The sequence below is a fragment of the Physella acuta genome, unplaced genomic scaffold (assembly GCF_028476545.2).
Source record: "Physella acuta isolate Inbredline_101_S28 unplaced genomic scaffold, ASM2847654v3 ptg001157l, whole genome shotgun sequence".
In the NCBI taxonomy this organism is placed as follows: Eukaryota; Metazoa; Mollusca; class Gastropoda; family Physidae; genus Physella; species Physella acuta.
Genome location: NW_026732674.1, coordinates 190,955 through 217,068, shown reverse-complemented (window position 1 = coordinate 217,068; position 26,114 = coordinate 190,955). Strand labels below are relative to the sequence as shown.

The following is a 26,114-nucleotide window of genomic DNA, read 5'->3' as shown; positions in this document are numbered from 1 at the left end:
AAAGCAATATATTCACACACATATATATTTTTCAATAAGCTGTACACAATAATTTATAAAGATGATTTATTCAAATTGATACCGGTACAACAAGTCTTAAAATGATGGATGGAAAACATTTTCTCAATACGACAACTTCCAGGTAAAATTTTATTCAATAAAAAATTCTATACAAAATGCAGCAATGAATAAAAAGTTACAATCTTACAACACTAACACCCCCAAATATTAAGACATTCTATTGGATTCTCTTTGTAACCTTTGACTATACACTCTAGAAACTAAATTCCATGTGTCCATGTACCTGTCCATACACATCGCAATACATTTCTGTGAAAACAAAATGTCAAAAATGACTGAATAAAATTCCACATTTATAATAATCACTTTAAATCATACTCATAGTGATTAAAAGAAAACATGACTTAGAGACAGCACGCGTATTTGCACTTATGGGTTATAGAACACTGAGATATTTTTAGGCAACAAAGAACCACAAAGCGTTCGAGGGAAACCTGGTGCATACCCATCATAGACAGCTGGGCAGGCAATTGGCTACACAGCCCTTTTATCTGTAGTTAACATGAGCTTTAGACTATCTTTGATTCCCAAAAGCAAAGTGTATTTTTTGTAACTGATAGTAGTAAGTTTTTTCTACCTTAAATAAGTACTTACTTGTTCTGAATTATCAAGAGTAGTTCCAGGCTTAGCAATACATTTCTTGTAACATTTTTCTGACATTTTCTGCAAAAAAATAATAATAGATGAAATATAAATACATAAAAATACTTTTCCTTTAAGTTCAACATCTTTATTACATTATATATATATATATATATATATATATATATATATATATATATATATATATATATATATATATATATATATATATATATATATTTATATATATATATATATATATATATATATATATATATATATATATATATATATATATATATATATATATATATATATATATATTCACAATACTGTATTCAAAATATAAATCCTTATAACATGCTTATATCTTGAATGAGATTAATTAGTCTTGAAAACAATCTTTACAAACTGTAAACATCATCATCAATTAGGGCCTATTCACTAGAAGTTTTAAAATAAACATCTTATCCATCCATGTTGGTTTAACATTGTTGAGTTTGTAATTATAAATTCTTAAAACAATCCAATGAGCTTTTCATTTGATACAATATTAAAAACTATGATACTCTCTTCCCCCCCCCCCCATAAAGTCTGCAAAAAAGCATAATTTAAAAATAATGAGTTATGTGTAAATATGTTTGGAAGTGGCAGCTAAAAATAAAGTTCCCATTTTGAGCCTGGCAGCCCACGAGGCAGATGAAGTAGAGTTCAGCTTCTGCGTCATAAACATATGAAGCAATAGTGTGGTCAGTACTATGCCCAGCCATCTTTACTTTCCCTAACCCAAGTCAGGTACCCATCAGAGCTGGGTGGACTCAGGACATCCTACAGATTCAAGCCTAGGATTTGATGTTTTGTTTAAAAAGGTGAAGTCATTTATGGATGACTTCCAACCCAGTTTCACATATATTTGCATGTTGGCCAAAATAGTGAACTAAACACAAACAAAACAATTAGAAATGCTAACATAATCTCAATCAGAATTGAACCCAGACCTGACAAACCTCCCAGAGAGGAACAGCTAATTGATTATTGTCTCACCAAAGTTGTATTGTATGATATGAATGCGAAAAGAAACTGAAACAAGGCATTCCCCTCAGCACAGAGATTTTATTTTTAAAAATTTAACTTTAAACGCAATCACCTCAGTAGTAACTGCAGTTCAGAATGGTAAAATAGTAGATTTACTAGCAATAGTTCTACATCTGGAATCTAGTGTAGAAGTACAATTTTCAAGAATTTTTACTTCTAGTCTAACTTTACTGAACTTCTATTTTCATTGAAGTCAAGTAGAATAGTTGCTTTTTTTAGCCAATAGAGAATAAAAATATGTATTTCACTTTTTATTTATTCACATTATAACTATCAAATATAATATTATTCCTTCAAAAGACTGGAGAGAGTCTACAAAAATTTTTTACAGCCTCATCTCAATTACCCCTTTAAACATAGTTTCTGGTAAAGGTAACAGTATATAGTCTAAGACTATAAAAATTTTAAGTTCTCAGGCACATCATAAACATTTTCAGTCACTTTATTAAAACCCACATAACATTGCTTTTAAAATGACACTAAGCTGGGATGGGTTCCAGGTCATCGGCATGACACTGACTGTAATTGCTTCATATCTGTATAAAACTTTCCAATTAGCCTTAGGGGTAAACTTTAGGCTCTAGCTAGCTGCAAAGTAGGTACACCAAACTGCAGAAAATCAAGCTTTCTGCTCATTTTCATACTCTAATAATTTTGTCCAAATGGTGAAATACAAACAATTTTTAAGGCAAAACATTTATGTTAACCTTTGATACATGTTTGAAATAATCATTAAATCTACATTTAGGCCTATAGGAATTATTTATTAAGTTGGAAAATGAGTACTGATGTCATAGTTTTAGAGATAATTTCAATTAATTTGTGCTAAAGTTGCATCCTCGTGAATGCTGAAAAAGAAACTTGCTCCTGAAGTGCAACACATGTTTTCTAATTGTCATACAGTACTGAGTACAGACATAAACTTGATATCCATCCACACTCTTAGAATCATTAGCAGAATTTAGATCTAGTTTAAGTACTAGATCTATGCAAAAATAATAAAGCTTATTGTGAAATATTGTATGATTGATTTTAAAAATCAGTTTCAATCAGTTTGGAATACCTACACTACTAGATTTAGGGTAATCTATCGTTTGGGTAAGTAAAATCGCCAGCGGCTAGTAATATACGAGAAAGTTACCTCATTGTCAAGGCTTTAATAGAAGTAAAATAATAATAGAAGTATATTGTGATATACTTGTGTCAAATATTTTAGATAAATGAATAATAAACCTTAATCAATAGCTAAATATATAAATATAGGCAAGACATTAACTTTAAACAGTAGTGTTTGCGAGCAGGATTTGCTATATAAAATGTGTCCATCTGTAAGTTAGAGTGGCTTCCCCTGAATTTTGCACTATAAGTTTACAATAAAAAATAAATAAACAAGATGGCTGCTATAGTAAATGAGCATGGTTGCATCTGTTGGAAACATCGCTAGTCTTCATTTATTACTGAAGAGTTTTAATTCAATTGTTTAAAAACAGGTACACAGGCCTAAATGAAACAAGGAAACATTTTTGTATTTTTAAAAACATAAATCCTCCTCAGAATGTGAAATAATTATTAAAATTTAAGGAGTCACCTGTTTTTCACATTACTAGTCGCTGGCGATTTTATTTACGTACCTAAAACGATAGATTACCAGCTTTAGATCTAGATTCTAGATCTACTACTTCTACTAGCTAGAATCTAGATCTATTCTACTACATTAACATTACATTACAACATGTGAACATGGTGACACAGGAGATCAAGTCATCTGTTGTTAATTAATAATTAGTAAATTAATTAGGGCCTTCTGCCTAATAAAATAATAAATAGGTGGTCCTTTAGATTTCACTTTTATTTTTATCTTGTCATTTATAATTAAAATCTTGATCTATCTATAATATAAACTTTACTAACTTGCAAAAGTTCTTGTGCGTTTGCTAAAGCTATCTGTTGCTTGACTTGCGTCATTAACTGCTCTCTCGTAGCAGAATCCATCTTGCCTCCAGCGGGTGGTGATGAGAAATCCATTTTATTTTGATGGTTTCACTTAAATTTACTGAGTATATTACTTGAAAATATGAAAATGTTATAAAATCTATCTCAACGTACACTATCAGCAGTGTAAACAAAAAAGACTATTCTGAGTTAATTAAACAGACCGCCTAACTATTCTTAAACCGCATATGTCGATATACATTATACAAGGTCACACACAACATCCGGCAAAAGTTGTGATTTTTGTTTCAGAGTTATGTCCCTTTATTTAAAAATTATAATCGGTGCAACCTAATTAATTATGCTGGAACAAATTAATCACATGACGCTGATACAAAAAATAGATTTTTAGTACAAAAAGGGCATTAAATATCTTGAGAGAACTTCGAATTCTTTTAAAACAATAACAAGCATAACCACTTCCTCCAGAGCATAGATGGACAGAGGGAGGCCCCAAAAAAGATTCAATCATTCCAAATCAGGCTGGTTAGATCATATCTGCTTCAAACTTCAATGTTTTGTTCCAGACTATAGCACTACCCTATAATATTGCAAATCATTACCAGATGCTGAAGGAAAATTCTGTTAAGAGTACAACTTGTTTGCCCAATTTAGTGAAGATGTCCTTCAGCATTGTAAACTTAATTTTCCATTAGTTCTTTTGCCACCAAGCTCAACACATTTGTGCCAACGTTTAGATTATTTAGAATATTTAGTATTATTTAGATGTTTCATTTTTTTGGAAGTGTGAAGGCAAAATGAAAAACCAATATTGACACTATTTCAAACTTCAAAATCCAATAACAGCGATAAACAGCCAAACTACTCAAAAAGAAAATTTTATAAAACTACTCCAAGGAATTGGATACCAAGAGTGAAAATTTCTAATCAAAATTAAAAAATGTGTCACGCTTACCACATGACATTAACACCTTGTTAAGTGACACATTTCAGAAAGAACTGAAACGACTCTGATATGAAGATAAAACTAAAGGTCCCTCAAAAAAAGCAAAGAAGATCAAATCTAAGTGTTGTGCCAGGAAAGAGTGTGACGTGTCAAGCTAATGATGTTGAAAATCAACCAGGCGCAGTACAAAACACCATTGTTCCTGAAGATGAGCCACTTGAGAATGAAAGTCATGAGAATGAAACAGATTCAAGTGAAGATGAGTATCTTCCATCAGATATTAAAGTAACTATAGCTCTCCTCAGCCCTCTAAATCTATAACATTTTGACAATTTACTCAACATTTGGACTTTTTCAGGTTTCCTTTTTTTTTAAATTTGTAAATATTTCTCTGAGTTTAAGTTTTTACCCACTGTTTTTAGTTCCACACAGAAGCATTGACATATACGTCATCAATTCCTGCACCTATAATACTTTAGTTAAAAACAATCACCTGTAGTTACAATAAAAGTTTTTAAAGACAAAAAAAAAACCCTATAAAGGGTTGAAATAGAGAATATAAAAAGTTACCTGAGTCAATCCAGTGCTGAGGTGACTCTTGCCACCCTACTATGTCAAAACTAAAACATACAATCAATTTGGAACATTCAGCCTTGTGGACTAGCAAGTCCCCATAATTTACAAAGGTTTATATCCAAGGTATGCAGAGACAAAGATCCAATTCACCCATATAAACTGATGTGACTTGAAGATATAGGCCTATTCACTTTTTATCCATTTAAAGTTAACTAGACCACCAAGAAAATGCATTTCTCTGCTGCCGAATTTCTAGTTCTTCAGTTTAGACAAAAAATATAATCTTCCAACTAAATATTTATAACATTTGGTCTGGTTTAAATCAAAGGTGAGGTGCTTTAAATAAATAATACAAATAATTTCAAAAGCAGTTTAATATGCATGACTTTTATTTAGATTAGTAATGAACATTATAAGTAAATTATTTGAAGAAAAATAAAAATCAATATTAATTTGTATGTACATCATGAATCTAGTGCAGATACAATCGTGATGTCACCCATCAAATTAAATCAGAATATTATCTCTTCATTACATGCAATTATTGTTCCACAAAATGACATAAGAGGCATTATCAACAAAAGATGTTAACTCTTTGTTAACAGATGGTTTCATTGATCAATGTAAAGTATTTAAATAAAATCACAATTAGAGTCATCACAATAAATTACTACAAAATTGCATTCTTTCAAACTTGATCCCACAAATATCTATTGATCTTAAAGCTACTTTACTTTACGGGCTACGACTGTAGGCTTTGGGCGCATCTTGGTTAGAACGGTAGGCTTGGGTTTGTACATGCGCCAGAATGCATTAGCCCCACGTTTAAGGTCTCCTTCACTTGACAGGTACCTCATGCAGTCCCACCAGTTGTTATACAATGGCATATTAGGATATGAGCCAGCAGCAAGTCTATGGGAGAAAAACATGGTTACTTGAAAACTAAATATGAAAATATGTCAACCTAACATTATCAAGTTGTGTTTTTTTTTATTGTTAGTATCCTTTTAATTATTTTTTTAAATTAATAAATGAGAACAAATTATCCTTGCCAATATAGCATGAGAAGGAAGTAACATGCAAGCAAAATCATACTTGGTATAAAAATTATTAAAAAATTATTTCTGAATAATGATGAGCAAGGTAAGAAATGATGCTTGTTATTATTGTATGGAAACAACATAATATTTTTACGTTTTCAATAGCTGGATATATCATAATATTATTAACGTAATATGAATAAGCTAGAAAATCAGTAAGAAAAGCTTTAGCGTTTTTTAATTAACTAAACAGAATTACAGAATTTAAATATTTAGGCTCTTGACTTTTAAAAATAAATCAAACTTACCCGCTTCCATTTACTGCCATAACATTGGTCACAAGAGTAAAAGGATATGTGAAATGGGACACAATGAGCTGCAAAAAAAAAAAATTAATTAAAAAGACAGAAAAGAGTGAATTCAAAGGACTACACTACAGATAATCTGTCAACTACATAAAAGTAATAGTCAATATTGTCTTCTCATTAGTTTAATGAGTTGCTGTAGACGTTTGTAAATAAGTGCATATTTGTCTACTAATACTACTATATATTTTAGAACAAAAATAAAAAACAATTGTTTATGTGTGTGTGTATACTAATTATAAAGATGTATACTCACTCCACAAGCAGCTCCAGTGTAGGACTTTAGGTCCTGAAATTAAAAGAAATTGTGAGTTGAAAATATATTTAAAATTTCCTATTATCTTAATTTTAAAAATGTGCTACTCAGTATACATATATTAGGCTGTTATTGATTTGTTAAGCTGTATGGTATCAGAACTTATCTAAAAGAAAATGTGCAAACATTGTGAACAAATACTAGCATTTGTTCACCAAAAAAATTAATAGAACAGATAAAGCAATGAAATAACAGGGAAATAACAGGTCAATGCCACTTATCAGTAAAGGAAAAAGGAAATAAACTGGGTCTTTGAAGGTAGTGTCAGTGATGAGATTTCAGTTACTATTTTACACACAATTGTTAATACTGCTTGCAAAAACATGAATTCCACAATAATTTTTATAAATATATATATATATATATATTTAATACAGCACTGGATTATATGAGTATAAAACACTTTTTCTATTTCTATTAATTTTACTATATTTAGGGAGTCCATTTGCACTTGACAAGAACCTATCAGCAATAATATCAAGTATAAATAGCCGTTTTTATTAATTATTTATAATTTGTAGAGTTCTGCCCCTTGTATCAAGATTTAATGAATAATAATCACTTGTAGCATGGGATGCAAGGGTTCATCTTTTATTTTACCTAAACCAATTTTATTTGAGCTAGCACTAAACACATTAGGAAAAACTTACATTTTCTTGAATAAGATATTTGTTGATGACCTTGGCTAGAAAACTAGTCACCCAAATGGCAATAATTTCACCAATCAGTCGGGGTACCAGACCTCTATTGAATAAAAACAATATTTTTGGGCATTCAAAAGATAAGTAAGCCTGATAAATATACCTCCTATCTAAAAATTAAAATACAAATCAATAATGAAAACTTGACATACGAAAAAAATCCTAAAATGCCGTCATGGTTATAAATTTCTTTTGTTGATGACCAAATGGAACTGAAAAATAAATTTTACATATTAGCGTACACACAATATGTAGACATCACCAACTTTTACAACCTACCAGTAACAGCCATTGAGTAAATAAATATGACCAGCTATTTGACACTATTTTAAAAACTGGTGGTCCACAAAAAGTTTACTTACTTATACTGTGTTTCTCTTCCTATAAATTGAACCATGCTCCGAATCATAATGACTGAAAAAATTTTTTATACGGCTTAGCTACAAAAATTCATGTATTTTATTTTGAATTTTTTATGTAAAATGAAATAGTTTTCTAAATAGAAGATTCCTATTACCATGGAAAGGATGGCTGACAATAACACCACAGCATCTGCCAAGTGTATCTTCTGAAGTCTGTAAATGGAAAAAATTAAAAAACAAATTTAGTAAATGCACAATAATGAGTAAACATTTTCTCTTTAAGTAAGGCTGCAAACACAAAAACATGGTCTGGAAACAAAAGGGAAAAATTGCCAACCCACTACTTTTCTATCAAATTTTCACCCATAAAATTGTACATTAGATACAACAATTTGAAATTTAAGTTTAAGAGTAAGTAGAATACCCATACGTATTTCTTCTCCAAGCCCCACCATATGAAGGGATAGTGTGGTCAGCACTATACCCAACTACCTATACCTTCGACAACTAGGGCACTTTTTTGAAGCTGGGTGGAATCAGGAAATCCAACAGACTCAAATTTGTGAAATAAAACTGTGACTTATGGATTAGTAATCAGGTTCTTCACCAACATTACAGTTTGTAAGTTACACTAATGATAATTGTTTCAGATAGCATTAGGCAGAGTTATTATATATTCAATTGATGTTTGCCAAAACCCATAGAAGAAATTGTTTTTAACATTTTCTAGTCCAAATCAATGAATGCACAGCTATATCTTTAAATTCAGCATAAGATTTATTATACATTGTTCATATTGGGTTGTTGTGAGAATGCCTAAGACTATTTGGCTATAAATTAACATGGATGAGTATTGCAAGAGTTATTTGCAAGCTTAGAGAATGATATAGAGGTGTTTGACATACTGCACTGAAATGAGTTAAGGTTTAAGCAGCACTACTTACATACCTCTTTAGCAAACTGTTTTAACCAAGGCACAAATTCTTCATCATCTCCATCTAAGATTGAAAGTTCATCTTTCCCTTTTTTCTTTGGTTTCTTTTCATGTAATTTTATTCTCTGTTAATACAGTGGTTAGAGTGACATGTTCCATTATTAAAAACTTGAAAATAATTACAGTACTTCATTTTAAACCAAAGATTAAAAATTTTGAATTAAGTTTAGGTTAATTGTAAACATGGATGTCTGTGTATCAAATAGTGTTAATCACTTCTCTGCTTTGGATTTGGCAAGGAAGTATTGAAAATAGAAAGAAATTTGAAAATCATCTCTTAACTTACATCTTGGATGTTATATTGCACCAAGTTACCAACGGTCCCTGCCAAAATTCTTGGGACGACTCCTCTATACAGGCCAGTAAAACCATCTACCTTCTTGATGTGACCAACTGAAATTATAAGATTTTGTTATTACATACAAACTTTTTACTTTCATAATATTTCAAATTCAACATGACGATTTATATACAAAATTATAATCCATTAAGAAACAAGTCACAATATTAGAATCCAGAGGAGAAAAATATGAAAAAAATAGTTATCTCAGTATTTAAAATGGCATCATATAACTTGTATATTTTAACACTTTTAATAGCAAAAATTTTATTAATGATATTGAGATACTTTCTAATACATCTAATCCAGAGCTAATTGTGTAATGATATTGAGATACATTTTTGACAATATACTTGTTTCATACTTTCTAATACATCTAATCCAGAGCAAGTTGTGTAATGATATTGAGATACATTTTTGACAATATACTTGTTTCATACTTTCTAATACATCTAATCCAGAGCAAATAGAGTACTCACGATACTTGAAGATGTTTGGATAAACATACACATCTTTGCGGAACAAAAATGTTGTAGTACTTTCTGGTGCCAAAGGTTCATGTCCAACCTGGATAAATAATGTTTGGTTTTATTTTATGACAATTAGAGCTGAGTTGCCTTAGGGATGTCCAATGGACTCCAGTCTGAGATCAGAACTCAAGACTTTTGATCAAGAGTTGTGCTCTCTATCATCTGACCCCATCAAGCGCTACATCCTAAATCGCCTACCAACATCACTAGAACAGCACTAAAATAAAACATATAGGTAAACTCAAGAGGCAATCTTAACAAGTGGTGACAAGAGGCATGTATATTATATTCAATTCCAGCATTTGCCAAATTATGTTCTTTTAGGTTTATTTTGGTGTGCCATACATTTCCCCCTGACTGATTTTAGTTGCATTTTAAATACTATTTTGCTAATTATTTTGTATTTCTAATTATTTTAAGTGTATGTGCTAATTATTGTAATTAATAATTAATAAAGTCGAGTGTAGTACTAGTAATTAATGTTTTTTTAAGAAACACAGAAATGAGAAAAAAAAACTTGCAGAAGATTTGCGACATCTAGATCTAGATCTAGAATTATTCTAGATGTAGTAAAACAGGACGATAAAAACAACAGGGCTGTGGAACTTCACTCTAGATCTAGATCTGTTTACATTGCGTCTTTGCGAGAACACAACTCTCAACTGTGAAACGACAAATAAAAAACCCACTGAGATTCGAGATGTCGGTCATCCGGAGGCATAGCCTTTTTAATAAGGCCACGGCTATTCCCAGCCGGTTGTGAATAGCCGTATTGGGGCTATTCCCAGCCGACTGTGAATAGCCCAAATATGGCTATTCACAGTCGGCTGCCATTTCACGCTAAATACGACTGGAAATAATATCTTACAATAATAAAAGCATTTATTGTGACTGGGGAGTGAGGTATAGATTAAGAATAAGAGAGCAGTACTATATTTATTGTGTTATATTTTTATTTAAAAGTTTTAAAGTTTAGTTTAGCATTTTTTATGCTCATTACAGAAAATCTCCTATGGCTATATAGGTCATAGATGATCAATTATGCTAGACTAATAGATCTAGTAATTTTAAAATAAATAATACTAATTAAACATCAGTTTAGTTGGTTGTTCACATTGCTATTCAACTATCAATTACCATTAAAAATTCACCTAGAATAAATATCAGAGGTGAAATACAAATAGGATGTCCTTTTTCATCAGCTATTATTCACAGTTACCAAAAATCTACGGGACAGGTCTTTTTTTTCTCGATAAAAAAACAATTACATCACCAAAAATATTAACAAAAGTAACCCTTCCATGCGTAACTGGGAAAATTACTTTGAAAATAAGAGGTATACATGAAGAGTAATAAAAGGTCACAGCGATAAGGCATCTGATGGGTTTGAACCCACACCTTCCGGCACGCCAGCCACTCCCCATGTCCGCTCAACCACACTTCATATAATATTAAAGTAGGTTTTTTTTAACATTTTATCTATCAAAAAATGGTCACGACTGTGAATAGACACTTCGATTTATTTTTTTTGTATTTCTAATTATTTTAAGTGGATGTGCTAATTATTGTAATTAATAATTAATAAAGTCGAGTGTAGTACTAGTAATAAAATTAATGTTTTTTTAAGAAACACAGAAATGAGAAAAAAAAAACTTGCAGAAGATTTGCGACATCTAGATCTAGAAAATCTAGATTTATTCTAGATGTAGTAAAACAGGACGATAAAAAAACAGGGCTGTGGAACTTCACTCTAGATCTAAATCTAGAGTCTATATCTGTTTACATTGCGTCTTTGCAAGAACACAACTCTCAACTGTGAAACGACAAATAAAAAACCCACTGTCACTGAGATTCGAGATGTCGGTCATCCGGAGGCATAGCCTTTTTAATAATTTAACAGTGACATCATTGTAAAAGAGAATACTTATCAGTCTTGTTACTCACTTAACATAACTAGTTCCCATTTTACCTGCATTAGCACTTTTGCATAGCCAAATGGATGCAACAACGCCGTAATAACGGCCCCGCTTCCATACTGGGCTAACGCAAGGGCAACCATTTTCTAAACACACAGTCACGTGATGAAACGTTTGTTTAAAAAGCTTCATTCTAGGGCGGTGGGCCGAGGCTAAATATACGCTTGATCAAGCCTAGGCCTACGTTTCTGTTTACATTGAATTATTTGTTTAAATTTCCAATATCATTCATAAGCATCATTTTTCTTTTCTAAAAATTACGGTTTCAAACGGTCACGCGATTTGAAGAAATTATTATTATTGCCAACTTTAAGTTGGTTATCATAGCCGCAGTTAGATCTTTGCGGCACTATACTAATAATACTATGGACATTAAGTGGTTGGTTGGGCCAGTGGCGTAGCCAGGATCGTCTCAAGGGGGGGGGTTCCAATTTTTACCCGGGGACAAACTTTCGATTTGCACCCCCCCCCCCTCAAACTTTCCATTTGCACCCCCCCCCCCCCCCCTCAAACTTTCGATTTGCACCCCCCCCCTCAAACTTTCGATTTGCACCCCCCCCCCCCTCAAACTTTCGATTTGCACCCCCCCCCTCAAACTTTCGATTTGCACCCCCCCCCCTTCAAACTTTCGATTTGCACCCCCCCTCATACTTTTTATATATACCGAGGGGTCTATGGGGGGGGGGGGTTATGACCCCCCCTAACCCCCCCTGCCTACGCCACTGGGTTGGGCTGATCACTCTATCCCTTCATAATTTTAATTAATTTAGCCTATATGCTGAGCTCAATGAAACACTTGTTTATGTCTTCAAAACCCGTTAGGGGCCTAGGGCCTACCTAAAATAGTAGACCGCGCAACGACCAATCGCGTAACACATGGTCGAAAATTATCATATGCGTGTTTTGTGTAAAATTGTAATGGAAATGAAAGAAAAAAAATATCAGAGAAAAGCGAATTAGGCCTATTGGGAAATAGCATTCACACTCAAATTTCAAGGTTTAGCATGAGTCAAGATGTCATCTGCAAGTGTAGAAGCTAATTGCGCGCTAGACTAGTTTTACAGTTTACACATCAGTAATCTAGGTTTTCCTTTGGCGGTGATAGCAAGTCAAAACCTTTAAAATGTACACGGGAAAACAATTTCTCGCTCAGTTAAACTTTGTATAAGTATAAGAGAACAAAAATGGTTTATAGTTTAGGCCAGGGGTATCCAAACTACTGCCCGCGGGCCGGATGCGGTAAGCGAGGTCATTTCATCCGGCCCGCGACGATCTTTTTGTCCACTGAATAAATGTTGTTAGAGGTTACTGAGGAACTTTGCACAGAAAATTCAAAACAATTTGAAAATGTAGCTTTGGGTGCAAATACCATTGCTCGCCGTGTTGCAGACATTGGTGATAACATCATGACTCAAATAGAGAAAAATGCAAGCAAGCTTCGCCATTTTTCAATTGCAATGGATGAGTCGCTGAACAGTTGTTCCACCTCAACTGCTTGTGTTCATTAGAGGTGTGGATGAAGACATGAACATAACACAAGAGCTGGCTTCCCTACATAGAATGTATGGCACTGATACCGGAGAGGATATCCCATAGATAGTTCAGAGACAAACACAAAATCGCAAGATTTACCATAAGATGGCTAATTTTGCGAGAAAGCTCTGAACAGACGTATTTAAGTTAAGAAAGGAAATAGGTGACTTCCTTAAAAGTAAAGGCAAGCCACAGCCATTATTGTCTGATGAAGAGTGGGTATAGAAATTGGCCTCATTTTTAAATTTTCTGAACCTAAAACGGCAAGAGAGGGAAATCTAGTTTCTTTAATTCTTATCTATACACCCACCTAAAGGCCTTCAGATCCAAACTTGTCATGTATTTGGAACAAGTACAGGCCAACAACTTGACGCACTTTCAGCAGTGCAAGGTCTTTACGGCTGAAGCAACCAATGAATTCCCCACGTCATTTACATATGATCATCAAAGACCTCCAGCTGCAGTTTCAGTAGGTTCTCTGGCTTGGATTTAAAGGCAAAAGAAGTGAGACTGTTTCATTTGAAGCAAATGTGGCCAGTTGCAAAGATGAACTGGAGCTGGAGGTCCTTGAATTGCAAGAAAATGACTTCCTTAGAGACACGTTCAAAGAAGGGCGAATTGGTTTTCATAAGTTTTTGCACAAGTATGACTTTCCTAATATTAAAGCTTCTGCATCAAAGCACCTTTCAAATTTTAAAACAGCATACCTGAGTGAACAAACATTTTCAAGAATGAAATACGTGAAGAACAATTTGAGAGCAAACTTGGACCTCGAGTGTGTTGTCGACCCCCGAAAGTGTTTCTTCCAGATTTTTTTCTCCGTGGGGGGGGGGGGGGGGGGGGGGGGGTTGGACACTTGAAAATTGTAAATATTTCCATATAAATTGTATTTCGTTGGGGGGGGGGGGGGGGGGTTGACCTTCTTCTTCTCTTCCTGAAGAGATGCCTTAAAGAACCCCCCGAACTGATATTTGATAATTAATGCGGCCCTCAGGCTGAAAAGTTTGTAGACCCCTGGTTTAGGCCATTGTGCTTATTGGCACCATGATATGGAGGTGGGCAGAGTTTCTTCTACCGCCCCCCTCCCCGTCCAACGAAATGGAATTTATATAGCAAATATATACTTTTACCAGTGTCACACCCCCCCCCCCCCCCTGAAATTTTAGTCTGGAAGAAACGCTGGAGGTGAGAAGGATGACATCCGACTCAAAAGTAAGAAACGTTTTGTCGGGTTGATTTAATACTAATAATACCAGACGTAACCTAATAGTTGGAAACATGCAGCATGGGATGACACAATCCACCCGAGATGGGAAGGGTTGACACCAAGTTATTTCTTAATCTTTTAACTCAGTGATTTGCGCTTAGATCATAAATTAATAACCTAAAGCCATTTTACACATAGGCCTACATGCCTTCAGGCCCTACATACAGTGGTGTATGTGAAGAGTTATCACCACCTCCAACAAAAATGTTTTTCGATCAAGCTACTGCTATTGTCTACTACTTCCCACAAGTTTACATTCCTATCTTGAAAGCCACCTTTTAACTATTATTAAATGTTGCTCTATGAATGACATTTATTTCAATTTTTAGCTTATAAAGGCCTACTACTATACAAGACTCAATGAAAGATTATGATTAAGGATCAAACTAGGTGTTATGATCATATTTTTCCACCATCTACTTCCCAATCTTACAATTTTTAATGTTGATCATTTCAATACAATTGTCACAATGGACAAAATGGAATGATTGCTTATGCCAAAGAAATCCAATCTCTTAAGTTACAACGCTGTGTTGAGTGAGTGCTGAGACATCTTCTGTCATGGTGGTGCAAGCACCTAATTGAGGCAATAAATATGCCTGATCTAATCCCATAGAATAGGCATTAATTTAGATAATGGATTCATACATGAATAATGATACCATAACTCAATCTACAAATCTCAGCCTTTTGATATCATTGCTTGTACACCTCAGTCACCAGAATTGTCCACGCAATGTGTAAGTTACTACGCCAGCTTGACCAGTGCTTTTTTAACCACTAAAACCACAGTGGTAAAAATAAAATTTAAAAACCTAATAATATACACTTTTAAACACAGGCAGAACTCATCCATTTCAATTATCATTTTGATAGTGTAAATAAATTTTTTAAATTTAGTCTGAGTAAACAATTTTTAAAGATATATTTAAACAAACATCACATATCTTGCAAAATAGTATCTTTAATAAATAATATCATTTATAATATTTCAAAATAAAGATAACAGCAGTATAATGTAAGTATAATTACATATATAATAAATGCTTTAACTACTTTACTTTTGATCATACACTCTCTGTAAGTCTGTAAGTGACTTTTTGTCATATAAATAGAATATTTTTAAAACAATTTTATTACAACCTAGATGTTTTTCACCCAGAGCTTGGATTTGGACAAGGTTGTGTTGTTCGAAAACTGTAAACAGCTACTCCAACAATAACCACCATGAACGATATCAAATAAAGAAAGTGAAACTGAAAAAAAAATGATATTTAAAAATATCAGTTTTACAATAGGTTTGTATTTTGCTAATTATGATTCAAATTAAATTTTTAAAATATTTTCCTACAGAAAACTACAGAATGCTTTTGTAAATTCATGCAATATGCTAAAGTGGTGTGCTCATGCACATTTTTTTTACCATAGTTAGTTAAAATATGGGCAGGTAATTAAAACAAAGATGACAAAAAGATCTGTTTTTAGTTTCTGCTTTCTTACAAATAAAACACTTCACATACATGTGATGATATATGTTTAACATGTAAACACAAGTGTACAATATTTATGTTTGTGCTAATGTGTACATCTCAGTTGCACTTCTTTAGGCAACTGCTGTTGCCATATTTGTGTATTTGGGGAAATTAAAATCATTATTGATCTGTGGTTTCACAAAATTTTATTTTGACAGCTGGTGCCAAACGAGTCAACTTACTGTATATCCGAAAATAAAAATGCCAAAGAGAAGAGCATAGAAGTCTGCTGTAAGGACAGAAATGTTTGTTACTGTGGCACTTGTTTTCTCTATCACAATGGACATACATGTGTAGATCAGGAACAAAAATATGCAAAATCCTAACCACAGCAGAGCTGAAACAAAATTGGAAAATATATTACATTACTAAATAAGATGTTGCAGGGAGGTAACCTATACATCTTGACTACTTTATGATAGCAGCACTGATAGCAAACTGCCGGGAGTTTTAACATGAAAAGTTTTCTTAAAATTATTTTACATAATTAGTATTGATATTTTTAATGTTAACAAGCCCAAGCCAGGACTAAACATTGCAATATTTACATTTCTACTTGCTTACCTATTTCATATGAGGAAAAATTAACCTTAGCTAGTTCTTTTTGTTCAACTAATATCCTGAAACACCAGTGATAATTGATTAGTTATCATAAAGTACAAAATGATACACCATGTTATGTAAAAATGTAACAAGTTAGTCTTCATTAGTAAAGTTCCCCTTTCAGAACTAATGATCCATAGGGCAGATGTAGAAGATTTCACATTTCTTCACCTCATCAGATGAAGGGATGGTGTGGTCAGTACTAGCACAGCTGTCTTTACTTTCTCTAACGTCAGTCAGGTACCCATCAAAGCTATATGGACATCCTGCAGATTCAAGCCTGAACAGAGGTCCAAACACTAGAGTTTTGGGTTAGTGTTCGAGCACTCTTTGATCTGAACACATCGTCCCTAGTTTTTATTAGTAGTTAAGTTTAATGGATCTTGTCAAAATGCTCATATAAACTCAGTAACGGGCGACCACTGGTTAACCACACACATAGGTTTGAGACAACTTTCACAGTTTCTGTGTTACTCACACCTGTATTCCAGAAACCAGTGTACCAAACATGCCCAGCATGCCAAGGAACTCGGACTTGTTGTAGTTTTTAACCACAAACTCTTGAGCGACATTGCTCACACCATACAGGACAGCACCAGAGATTACAAGCACATCTCCAAGCACTATGTTTGAACCTACAGAGTTACAAAGTGAAATGTCAATATCTATATTTAAAGAATAATTCCACAGCTTTGATTATGATAATGTACTTGTAATATAACACATCAAGTGCAATATTATATTTAAAAAAATTCTAGCCTTTATGTCTATACAGCTTTAAGGAAGTCTTGGATGATCAATTATATGGACAAGGTTTTATGTGTTTGAATCTAGCTAAATAACCATTCATGATGTTTCAAAGTCTTTATGAGTGTTCAAAGAGGGTGAAACATTTTCCAATGTACATCTTCCAATGTAAAAAAATTATTACAGTATTGGGTACCGAGAGTAATGTATTGCATGGGAACCCATTGTAACATCTTACCGCTGTCTTGGTTTTTGCCAGTAATGACATCAGCAGTGACTAGTCCAGCCAATCCTAAGACAGACACAGCAACACCAGCGTAATGGATCAGATGGTAATGGGTGCCGAGAAGAAACCGTGAAAGTAGTAAGACTACCCCAATACTAAAGCAATCAAGCAACTGAAATTTTAAAAATAAAGTTAAAAAATGAAAAGCAGCTAATAATATTTCTAAAATCAACTATGCCACTAAAATTAACTACGCCACAAACTTTAACTATACCTCTAAAATTAACTTTACCTCTAAAATTAACTATACCTCTAAAATTAACTATGCCACTAAAATTAACTATACGGTTGACAAGTACATACAAACAGAATGAGTTGGTGACACTACTGGTATTGGGTACTTAAAGTAATCAATAAGCAGTTTTACAAGCAGATAAATCTTATTTATAAAATAATATAAGGCATGCCTATTAAAATATGCACTTCTAATGTTCATTTTAGTTTCCATTTAATGTTTTATCTCCAATTTTTGAAAATACAATGTGAGGAAGACATAAGTGCAAGATCGCCACACCAAAGTATTTATTTTAGTTTAAATTCAGGCTAAGCTGGTCCTTTATGAACATGTAAACCTGATAAAACCATGTTTAAAATATTATACTGGTCAAATAATAAATATGCTGTGGATTCAACATCACATAAAGTTAGAGTTTCCAATGGACTAACTGTGGCAAAGTTTTAGCAAAGTTGGATTCAAATTTTTTCCACTATAAATGTGCTAAACATTATAAGAAGAGAAGTATACATTTACCTGCACACTTGTAACTGATGTATACCCATATGCTTTCACAACCAAGTAATTAGCCTCAACATCAATCAACCCAATAAGGGCATATTTCAAGCCATCAAATGATTTTAAAATGTTTACAAGATTTCTCTCCCCTTGTTTATATGCAAGTTGTGTTGTAAAAATAAGACACAAGGCGCAGTACATAAGGAAACTTTGAGCTGTAAAAAGAAACAGAAATATATAATGTATACAGTTTCAGGTTTTTTTTATCACACAAGCAACACCTAACTTGCTTCCATTAATTTGAATAAGTGGGTAGTCTCCCATGTTTACCTGTAGGAATGTTAATGCCCCTATTCTGTAGCAGACCAGAGAAAACACCAGTTCCACACAGCAAAATAGACAAACACTGTCCTAGCAAAAGAGCCTGGAGGAACTGCCTAGATGATGAAATGTGCATTTAAGTTTAGTGTCAATATATGATTTATAAAGAAAAATTCAATAAGCATTATTAGTTGTTTAACCACCACTGTAATAATCATCCCAGTAGGCAAGATCTATGCAAGAAACATGCATCTTTTATAAATTAATTCAAAACTATTTAAATATGAAATGAGAACTTGAATAAAGTATCACTACATTGGAAAACTCATATAGAAAATTACTTTTATCCAGAACACAGACCAGAGTTTTTAATTTTGTAAATTAATTCACAATACAATCTTCTTTTCAATATTTTCTAACTTACATAATAATTACTAAGCTTAACAACTTACTTGTTAGTGGGTGTACATTAATAACTATTTCTGTTTTAAAATTCTATTTGATTATTCTTAGTAGGCCTTCAAAACTAGTTTACCTTGAGTAAATTATCTTGATAACAGACCGGGCACGGTGTCTAACTTCATCATTTACATCTGGTTTGTCAATTAATTTTAATGACTCTTCTTCTTTGTCTTTACTTTGATTCTCTTGTGGAGAGTGGTCAAGCTCCACATAACTGCTCATGACTAATTATGACAATCTCAGGCCATTCTACAAATTCAAAAATTTATTCTTTAAACTTGTAAGCAAATCATTATTTCTGAATGTACGTAGATTCTATATATAAAAGCATACATTTTTATAAATATACAAAATTAACTCAAGGTCTTAGTATGTATTCATGTATGCCTCTTATTGATCTAAAATAATCTAAATAATTTCATGAATAAATGTTTTCACTACATGACTAGAGGGCTTGGCAGTAACTTGATTTTGGAAAGAGAAAAGACTTTTAAAATAAGCATCCTTTTCTGTATTTTTAATTCATAAATATAAGTTGTTAGATCTATATAAGTAAATGTTTCGGTCACACTAAAGTATCTTCAATAGACCTATAGACTAACATTCTTAAATTTATATATACATTTTTTAAAAATAGAAAATATGTTTATTTTTTTATTTTTAGTTAATTCAAAAGCTTGTAATTATAAATTTGTAATCAAGAGTGCATAAACTTGCACATGAGTATTTAGGTGCAGGCATTTGTTTTAAAGAGTACCCTACTAAAGGCAGAATTGGGGCCCAGCTGCTTATACTTAATGCTTACTATACCATTCATCCAATCACCATGAAACTTAGAGAAGTTGTTCACTACACTTATAGAGAGGTTTCTGGCATAATATCACATCAAAATGTTAAATATTGGAGGTGCAGTGCACTGGAGGCCATATGCGATTGGGCTTCCCAAGTTACCCTGGGTACCTCAGCACCTGGGGTCTGTTTTTAGACATCATGCACAGGGAATCAGAGATACTAATTGAATAAATGATTAAACTTCACCATGCGCATCCTCATACACTTAAGTAACCAGGACAACCCTGGGCTCCCCTACAAGAACTATAGCACCTAAATTTGTTTTAAAGAGCATTCTAAAAAGATACAAAATAAACTCATAGACTTTGATTTTAAATACTAATAAATACTATTATATTTTAAACTAGCGTGCCCATCCCTGCACTATTACCGTGGGGTTACAAGAACATCCAAGGATAGCCCGGGCAATTTGCACCCTATGCGGACGCACCTGATTCAGTTTAGTGAATGACTATAATGCCCCATTTGTATCCATGGTCTATCGCACTGTTTAAAATGAATGTAGGCGCCATTGTGCTCACGGGATAACCCGGGGCGCCCAATAGCACCCTGCCCGATTGATTAGGCAAGAAATTAACTTTAAACAGCAGTGTTTGCGAGCAGGTTTTGCTATATAAAAAGCGGCCATCTGTAAGTTAGAGTGGCTTCCCCTGAATCTTGCGCTATAAGTTTACAATTTTAAAAAATAAAAATAAGATGGCTGCTATAGTAAATGAGCATGGTTGCATCTGTTGGAAACATCGCTAGTCTTCATTTATTACTGGAAAGTTTTAATTCAGTTGTTTAAAAACAGGTACATAAATTATTAAAATTAAACAAGGAAATATTTTTGTATTTTTCAAAACATAAATCCTCCTCAAAATGTGAAATAATTATTAAAATTTAAGGAGTCACCTGTTTTTCACATTACTAGTTGCGGGCGATTTTACCTACCTAAGTCTAAACGAAGTGTCTACTCGGAATAAGATTTTTCGGCAAAAGATAGTTCTGTGCATGCGCAGTGACCTAGGGTTAGGGCTAGAATGAGGGTTAGGGGTAGGATTAGGGATAGGGTTAGGGATAGGATTAGGGCTAGGGTTAGGATTAGGGCTAGGGTTAGGATTAGGGCTAGGGTTAGGGATAGGATTAGGGATAGGGTTAAGGATAGGATTAGGGTTGGTATTAGGGTTCTGCGGTTGTAAACACACGCATGCGCAGTACCATCGAAAACATCGCCGTTAAGGCAAGTCGTAGTTTCTCTCCATTGCGCATGCGTATCGCATGCGTATCTTATTCCGACTAGAATCGGCCAAGTCTAAAACGATAGATTACCAACTTTTTCGTACATTACTAGTCGCGGGCGATTTTACGTACCTAAACCTAAAACGATAGATTACCCTAATTTTAGTAATTTAGCCCTGGCCCTAGAATTTAGATCTAGATCTAGATTCTATCTAGTATCTAGCTAGACTTCTATAATATTCTATATTAAATAAATAAATAAGCAAACTAAACTTGACTGGTTTAGACTCCAGTTTAGAGTTAAGAACGGGGTAATCCCTTAGTCAAGAACGGTAACAAAAGCTCCATCATAGACTTATTAGATCTATATTTAATACCATAGACTACTTTAGTACTGTAACTTAAAGTAACTTTAGTAGTAGACCTTCAGCATTGCCAGAGTCTATTTTTAGATCAATATAAATGCAGTAGGCCTATCACGTGATATAAACACAACTAGATTCTACGCAAAAACAGGAAGTTGCATTAATACGCAAAAGAGCTCGATGATAATGATGCATTGATTATTTATTCCATCTACAAGCAACACACTTTCTCTAGTACTGAAAGTGTTGCATAGAAAATCTTACGTTGATTAGATCTAATTGCCATAAACGAAAATGTGTGATCCAATTTTTGAATACCAGTTTAGACTTATCTTGATCGGAGACAGTACAGTAGGTAAATCCTCCTTGCTTCGTTATTTTACAGATGGCAAGTTTGATGAAGCTTGTGATCCTACTGTAGGCGTAGACTTCTATGCTCGTTTAATGGAAGTAAAACCTGGCGTTAGAGTTAAACTTCAACTATGGGACACTGCTGGTCAAGAACGATTCAGGTACATTTTAGATCTAGAATCTAGATACCTTGTTAATTGTTATAGATCTAGTTCTTTTGTTGCAGGAACTGGGCTACTAAAAACTAAAATGTAAATTAAAAATCTAGATTCTAGTAAGAGTAAAAGTAAGAAGTGATAAGTGTTTAAATCAAGTACTTTTTAAGTAGGGATAACGGATAAGGCAAGGCCTACTGACTACTGATTAGTTTAGTTGGCCTAATTAAGTTTTGTGAATGTTACTTTTTGCTAGTTGGCTATTCTATTTTAATAACAAAGTAATCATCAAAGTAATTTTAGTAATCAAAAGTTAAACAAATTTTAATACTCTTGAACAAAACAAGACATGGTTACATTACTCATCATTAGTGCAGGTTTGTCTCATACTCATTGACATTGGGATAAATATGTAATACAATATAATACAAACTCTATGGATCATAAATAAGCAATACATGAGTAGATCGTACTGCTAGAGTAGATGCCCCCATAAATGTAATGTCTTAGAGATACGTTCCTAGTAATAAAATGCATTGCCATGGCATTTGTTGAGAGAGGTTGAAAAAAGATGATTTTTAAAAAGATGGGGTCAGGTCATCAACATACTTAGCTTCACTCAACTTTATTTATCCTGTATTTAAAATGTATACTTTTAAGTCAGCAGTGGGTAATTAAGCTACTGTATCCGTAGATATAAAATAAGTACCACATATACAATACATGATTTGCAATAGTTTTGTGAAACTATTATTTTAAAAATCTGTCTTTTTTTCTCTTTAGATCGATCACACGTTCATACTATCGGAATTCAGTAGGTGTTATGATTGTCTATGATATTTCAAAGAGAAGCAGTTTTGAAAATCTGAAGGACTGGTATGAGGAGGCACGTGAACACATTGAGCCTCACAAGGCAATCTTTGTCATCCTGGGACACAAAGCAGACAATGAAGAGAGAAGACAAGTCACATTTAGAGAAGGAAAGCGTTTTGCAGAAATGCATGGACTAAAATTTTTTGAAACATCAGCAAAGAGTGGGCAGAACGTGGAAGAAGCATTTGCCTCTATAGCAAAAGACACATATCAACATTTACAGGATGGTCATATCAAAATAGAAGAGGGCTGGGATGGCGTCAAGGCTGGCTTTGCACGCCCTAAAGAAACAGTACAACTTGCTGAGGCAGAAGGGGAGAGTCGCTGTTGTTGATTTAGTCATCCACTTCCTTGAATAATACATCACACACACCACATATGTGTTAAGTATAAATTGTTTACTGTGCATAAGGTAAATAAATTCCAAGCTACTGTTGACCACCATCTTTCAGACACTGCACGCATAAATAAATCTCTTCTTTTCTTGCTATATATGTCAGTATGCTTGCCTAGGTTTCTATAATGCATTGTTAGACCAAGAAAACTCAGTTATTTAAGAGCTGGTCTTCACTGTATTCATCTCTGCATTGTTAAGAAACAAAGTGAAACTAAAGTTGTAACTATTTTACTTACAATTTCTCCTCACCTGGTAATTGGCTTAAATCGTTTCTAATTTTAAGTTAGAAGCATTTGCTTATTTTTTGGTAGTGTTAAAAGCCATATTTTGTTGGTGGTGCTTCTCTGATATCAATGAATGTATAACCATGTGCAATATTTTTTTTCCTGAGATTTTTTTGTAAATAGTGTTTTATTTTAATTGTTGTAAATAGTCTGTTTTTAAAACATCAAAACCCAACAGTGATTATTATTGAGACAGTTGTACACAAATATTTACAAACATTCTGAGATTTTTAAAATTGGCACATATCTTGTGTTGAGACTAGTGTTGTATTTAGAAATTTTGTGGCAGATGTTCATTTAGAATTATGAAAAATGTTAAATTAGTCAGGTTTGTGGTCTGTGGTCAGTGTATTTTATGACCTCTGCTACTTTTTGGAGGTCCTTTGTAAATTTATTCTCAACTAAATGCTTGTATTCATTATTCAAGAACTTTCCAGTGATTTAAAATATAAAAATCAGAAAGTTTCTTTATATCAGGATTGGATTATTTTTTTATAGAATTTGAAACTTGAGATGTCACTGAATTATCAGTAACCTGACCCAAACATATTGGCCGTGACGTCTTATCTAAACATTTTGATGTGATTTGTATTCTTTCTCTTTCCATTTAGCTATGCTATAGTGGAAGCTCATGCATAATCACGAAAAAATCAAATGTTTGATTGTACTTGTATCAGTACTTAAAGACAAATAAATCTTATTTTATGCCATTGGTTTTTCCTTTGCTTAATGTAGCTCACACTCCTGTGTAATTCAGCAGAGTCTGGGTGTTTACAATTTTTTAACAAGCAAAAATTATTTTAAATAGCTTAATGTTTTACTTTGAATGTTATAAAGTTTCGTAAATTACTAAATGAGATATTTGTAAGTTGAAACAGGGGTGAGAGCTTGATGACATTTTTGTGTTTAAGAATATTTAAATGGATAAGTTATAATATGAGGTGAAAGTTTGAGATGATTGATGCAAAGATGTCTTAATGAGTGTAGATGAAATGCAATGTTTTTTTTGTCTCGTAGTCATAAAACTAATGAAAGTTACCTAACTTTTGTTTAGTTTTAGTTAAAATGTCTTTGGAGTGGAACTATAGTTTGAAAATCTTATCATTTTATGCTCCAGTTCAAGTTTTTTAAAACTTGAGGAAAGTTTTCCAATCTAAATTTACCTTTGCTACTAAACACTTGTGATTGGAATGTGTAACAATCATTAGAATGAGTTGAGTACTATTTCAGATAGTACTCCTCAGATGGAAATGTTTTTATATATTGTCCTTGGCAAATATTTTATCTTGGCACAAATGTCAGTGGTGATTTTGTCATTGACATCTTGTCAGCCATATAACCCATTATAATATTATTCTCAGCGACTTAAGCTATGTGCTTAGAGAATGGATGTGCTGAATCTTTAAAAAATGTTTCTTTCTCACATGTCAAAAATACGACTCATCACAGAGGTGTTTTAAATTATATAATGCTGGAAAGGGACACTTTTACTTAGCAAAAAATAAAGACTCTTAATTTTATAATTTTGAAAGACGACAAGACACAAGAAATTAAATTAATAATTGACTGGAAATATTTTGGAATATTTTCTTTAATTTCTTAGAAAGTTTTTAATAATATTCACAAATAATTATTTTTTAAAAATTGAATCGCAATTGACAGCAATTGTACTATTCAAATAATTGTAATGACCATAACACTGTTTCATTTACTGGCCAGTTAGTTACTCCCGGGTATGGCGTCATCACAGAAAGTGAGTTAGGGCCAAGTTGCCACTAGTCATTTAACAACTCACCCACATTGTATGCTTTCATAACATCAAAAATATCAGATACACATATTTCAATATTTCTATTTTATGTAAGCTACAAGTTTTTAGTGTTTAATAGTTATCTTGCTTAAACATGTCACAACCATCATACATAATCTATAAACATATCCCCAACAGCTATGGGTAGATTAGGTTGTTTTTCTAGCCAACAAAACAAGCTGTTTGTGTTTCACCCATCTTTTGTGTTTCAACCTTGATTTATGATGTAGGGTTCTACACCTAGATAATAGATGTTATCTAAAACAAAACACTTTAAGAAAAAAATATTTTTTTAGGTTAGGTGAAAATGAACACAAAAACTTAGACGAACTCCAGTATTATCTCTAGTTTTGGTTAGTAGTAAACTATATTATACATTTGCTTGTATTGTATTTGTAGGAGATGAAATTTTTTTTCTTGAAAAACTATTGAAATAAAACTTGATTCAAAATTATAAGTTGGTCT

At 33.0% G+C, this 26,114-nt stretch overlaps 4 protein-coding genes across 6 annotated transcripts; 1 reads left to right on the top strand and 3 right to left on the bottom strand.

Annotated features, from left to right (window-relative positions):
- Positions 1 to 56: 56 nt before the first annotated feature.
- Positions 57 to 3,993, bottom strand: LOC131956511 (mitochondrial import inner membrane translocase subunit Tim13). Its single transcript, XM_059320998.1, has 3 exons — positions 3,670 to 3,993; positions 676 to 744; positions 57 to 330 (listed from the first exon to the last, which is right to left on the bottom strand). Exons 1-3 carry the CDS (start codon positions 3,781 to 3,783, stop codon positions 229 to 231), a joined length of 285 nt encoding a protein of 94 aa, XP_059176981.1. The 5' UTR covers positions 3,784 to 3,993; the 3' UTR covers positions 57 to 228.
- A 1,611-nt stretch (positions 3,994 to 5,604) lies between these two features.
- Positions 5,605 to 11,987, bottom strand: LOC131956546 (mitochondrial carrier homolog 2). The gene is made up of 11 exons (XM_059321057.1): positions 11,851 to 11,987; positions 9,831 to 9,918; positions 9,298 to 9,404; positions 8,966 to 9,076; positions 8,173 to 8,230; positions 8,018 to 8,069; positions 7,808 to 7,867; positions 7,605 to 7,698; positions 6,895 to 6,927; positions 6,582 to 6,649; positions 5,605 to 6,145 (listed from the first exon to the last, which is right to left on the bottom strand). Exons 1-11 carry the CDS (start codon positions 11,938 to 11,940, stop codon positions 5,959 to 5,961), a joined length of 948 nt encoding a protein of 315 aa, XP_059177040.1. The 5' UTR covers positions 11,941 to 11,987; the 3' UTR covers positions 5,605 to 5,958.
- Positions 11,988 to 15,632: 3,645 nt separating this feature from the next.
- Positions 15,633 to 21,936, bottom strand: LOC131956520 (solute carrier family 35 member F2). 3 transcript variants are annotated; one of them, XM_059321010.1, is made up of 9 exons: positions 21,839 to 21,936; positions 19,415 to 19,590; positions 18,889 to 18,995; positions 18,577 to 18,773; positions 17,778 to 17,937; positions 17,271 to 17,427; positions 16,754 to 16,809; positions 16,372 to 16,526; positions 15,633 to 15,913 (listed from the first exon to the last, which is right to left on the bottom strand). In XM_059321010.1, the coding sequence occupies exons 2-9, from the start codon at positions 19,561 to 19,563 to the stop codon at positions 15,812 to 15,814; spliced, it is 1,083 nt and encodes a 360-aa protein (XP_059176993.1). In that variant the 5' UTR covers positions 19,564 to 19,590; positions 21,839 to 21,936; the 3' UTR covers positions 15,633 to 15,811. The 3 variants fall into 3 exon arrangements, with proteins under 3 accessions (XP_059176993.1, XP_059176992.1, XP_059176995.1); XM_059321009.1 differs by having other exon boundaries at positions 21,792 to 21,932; XM_059321012.1 differs by lacking the exon at positions 21,839 to 21,936 and adding an exon at positions 21,688 to 21,783.
- Positions 21,925 to 26,106, top strand: LOC131956521 (ras-related protein Rab-39B-like). The gene is made up of 2 exons (XM_059321013.1): positions 21,925 to 22,291; positions 23,069 to 26,106. Exons 1-2 carry the CDS (start codon positions 22,074 to 22,076, stop codon positions 23,490 to 23,492), a joined length of 642 nt encoding a protein of 213 aa, XP_059176996.1. The 5' UTR covers positions 21,925 to 22,073; the 3' UTR covers positions 23,493 to 26,106.
- The last annotated feature ends 8 nt before the right edge of the window (positions 26,107 to 26,114 follow it).

Coding starts and splice junctions, on each gene's coding strand:
- LOC131956511 (XM_059320998.1), bottom strand. CDS start 3,783: ATGGATTTCTCATCACCACCCGCTGGAGGCAAGATGGATTCTGCTACG. Junction 745..3,669: donor ACGCACAAGAACTTTTGCAA/GTTAGTAAAGTT, acceptor ATTTTTTTGCAG/AAAATGTCAGAAAAATGTTA. Junction 331..675: donor CTCTTGATAATTCAGAACAA/GTAAGTACTTAT, acceptor TTGTTTTCACAG/AAATGTATTGCGATGTGTAT.
- LOC131956546 (XM_059321057.1), bottom strand. CDS start 11,940: ATGGTTGCCCTTGCGTTAGCCCAGTATGGAAGCGGGGCCGTTATTACG. Junction 9,919..11,850: donor ATGCAAAAGTGCTAATGCAG/GTAAAATGGGAA, acceptor TTATTTATCCAG/GTTGGACATGAACCTTTGGC. Junction 8,231..8,965: donor TAAAACAGTTTGCTAAAGAG/GTATGTAAGTAG, acceptor TTCCATTTACAG/ACTTCAGAAGATACACTTGG.
- LOC131956520 (XM_059321010.1), bottom strand. CDS start 19,563: ATGAGCAGTTATGTGGAGCTTGACCACTCTCCACAAGAGAATCAAAGT. Junction 18,996..19,414: donor ATCAAGATAATTTACTCAAG/GTAAACTAGTTT, acceptor TTCATCATCTAG/GCAGTTCCTCCAGGCTCTTT. Junction 17,428..17,777: donor TGGCAAAAACCAAGACAGCG/GTAAGATGTTAC, acceptor GTAACTCTGTAG/GTTCAAACATAGTGCTTGGA.
- LOC131956521 (XM_059321013.1), top strand. CDS start 22,074: ATGTGTGATCCAATTTTTGAATACCAGTTTAGACTTATCTTGATCGGA. Junction 22,292..23,068: donor GCTGGTCAAGAACGATTCAG/GTACATTTTAGA, acceptor TTTTCTCTTTAG/ATCGATCACACGTTCATACT.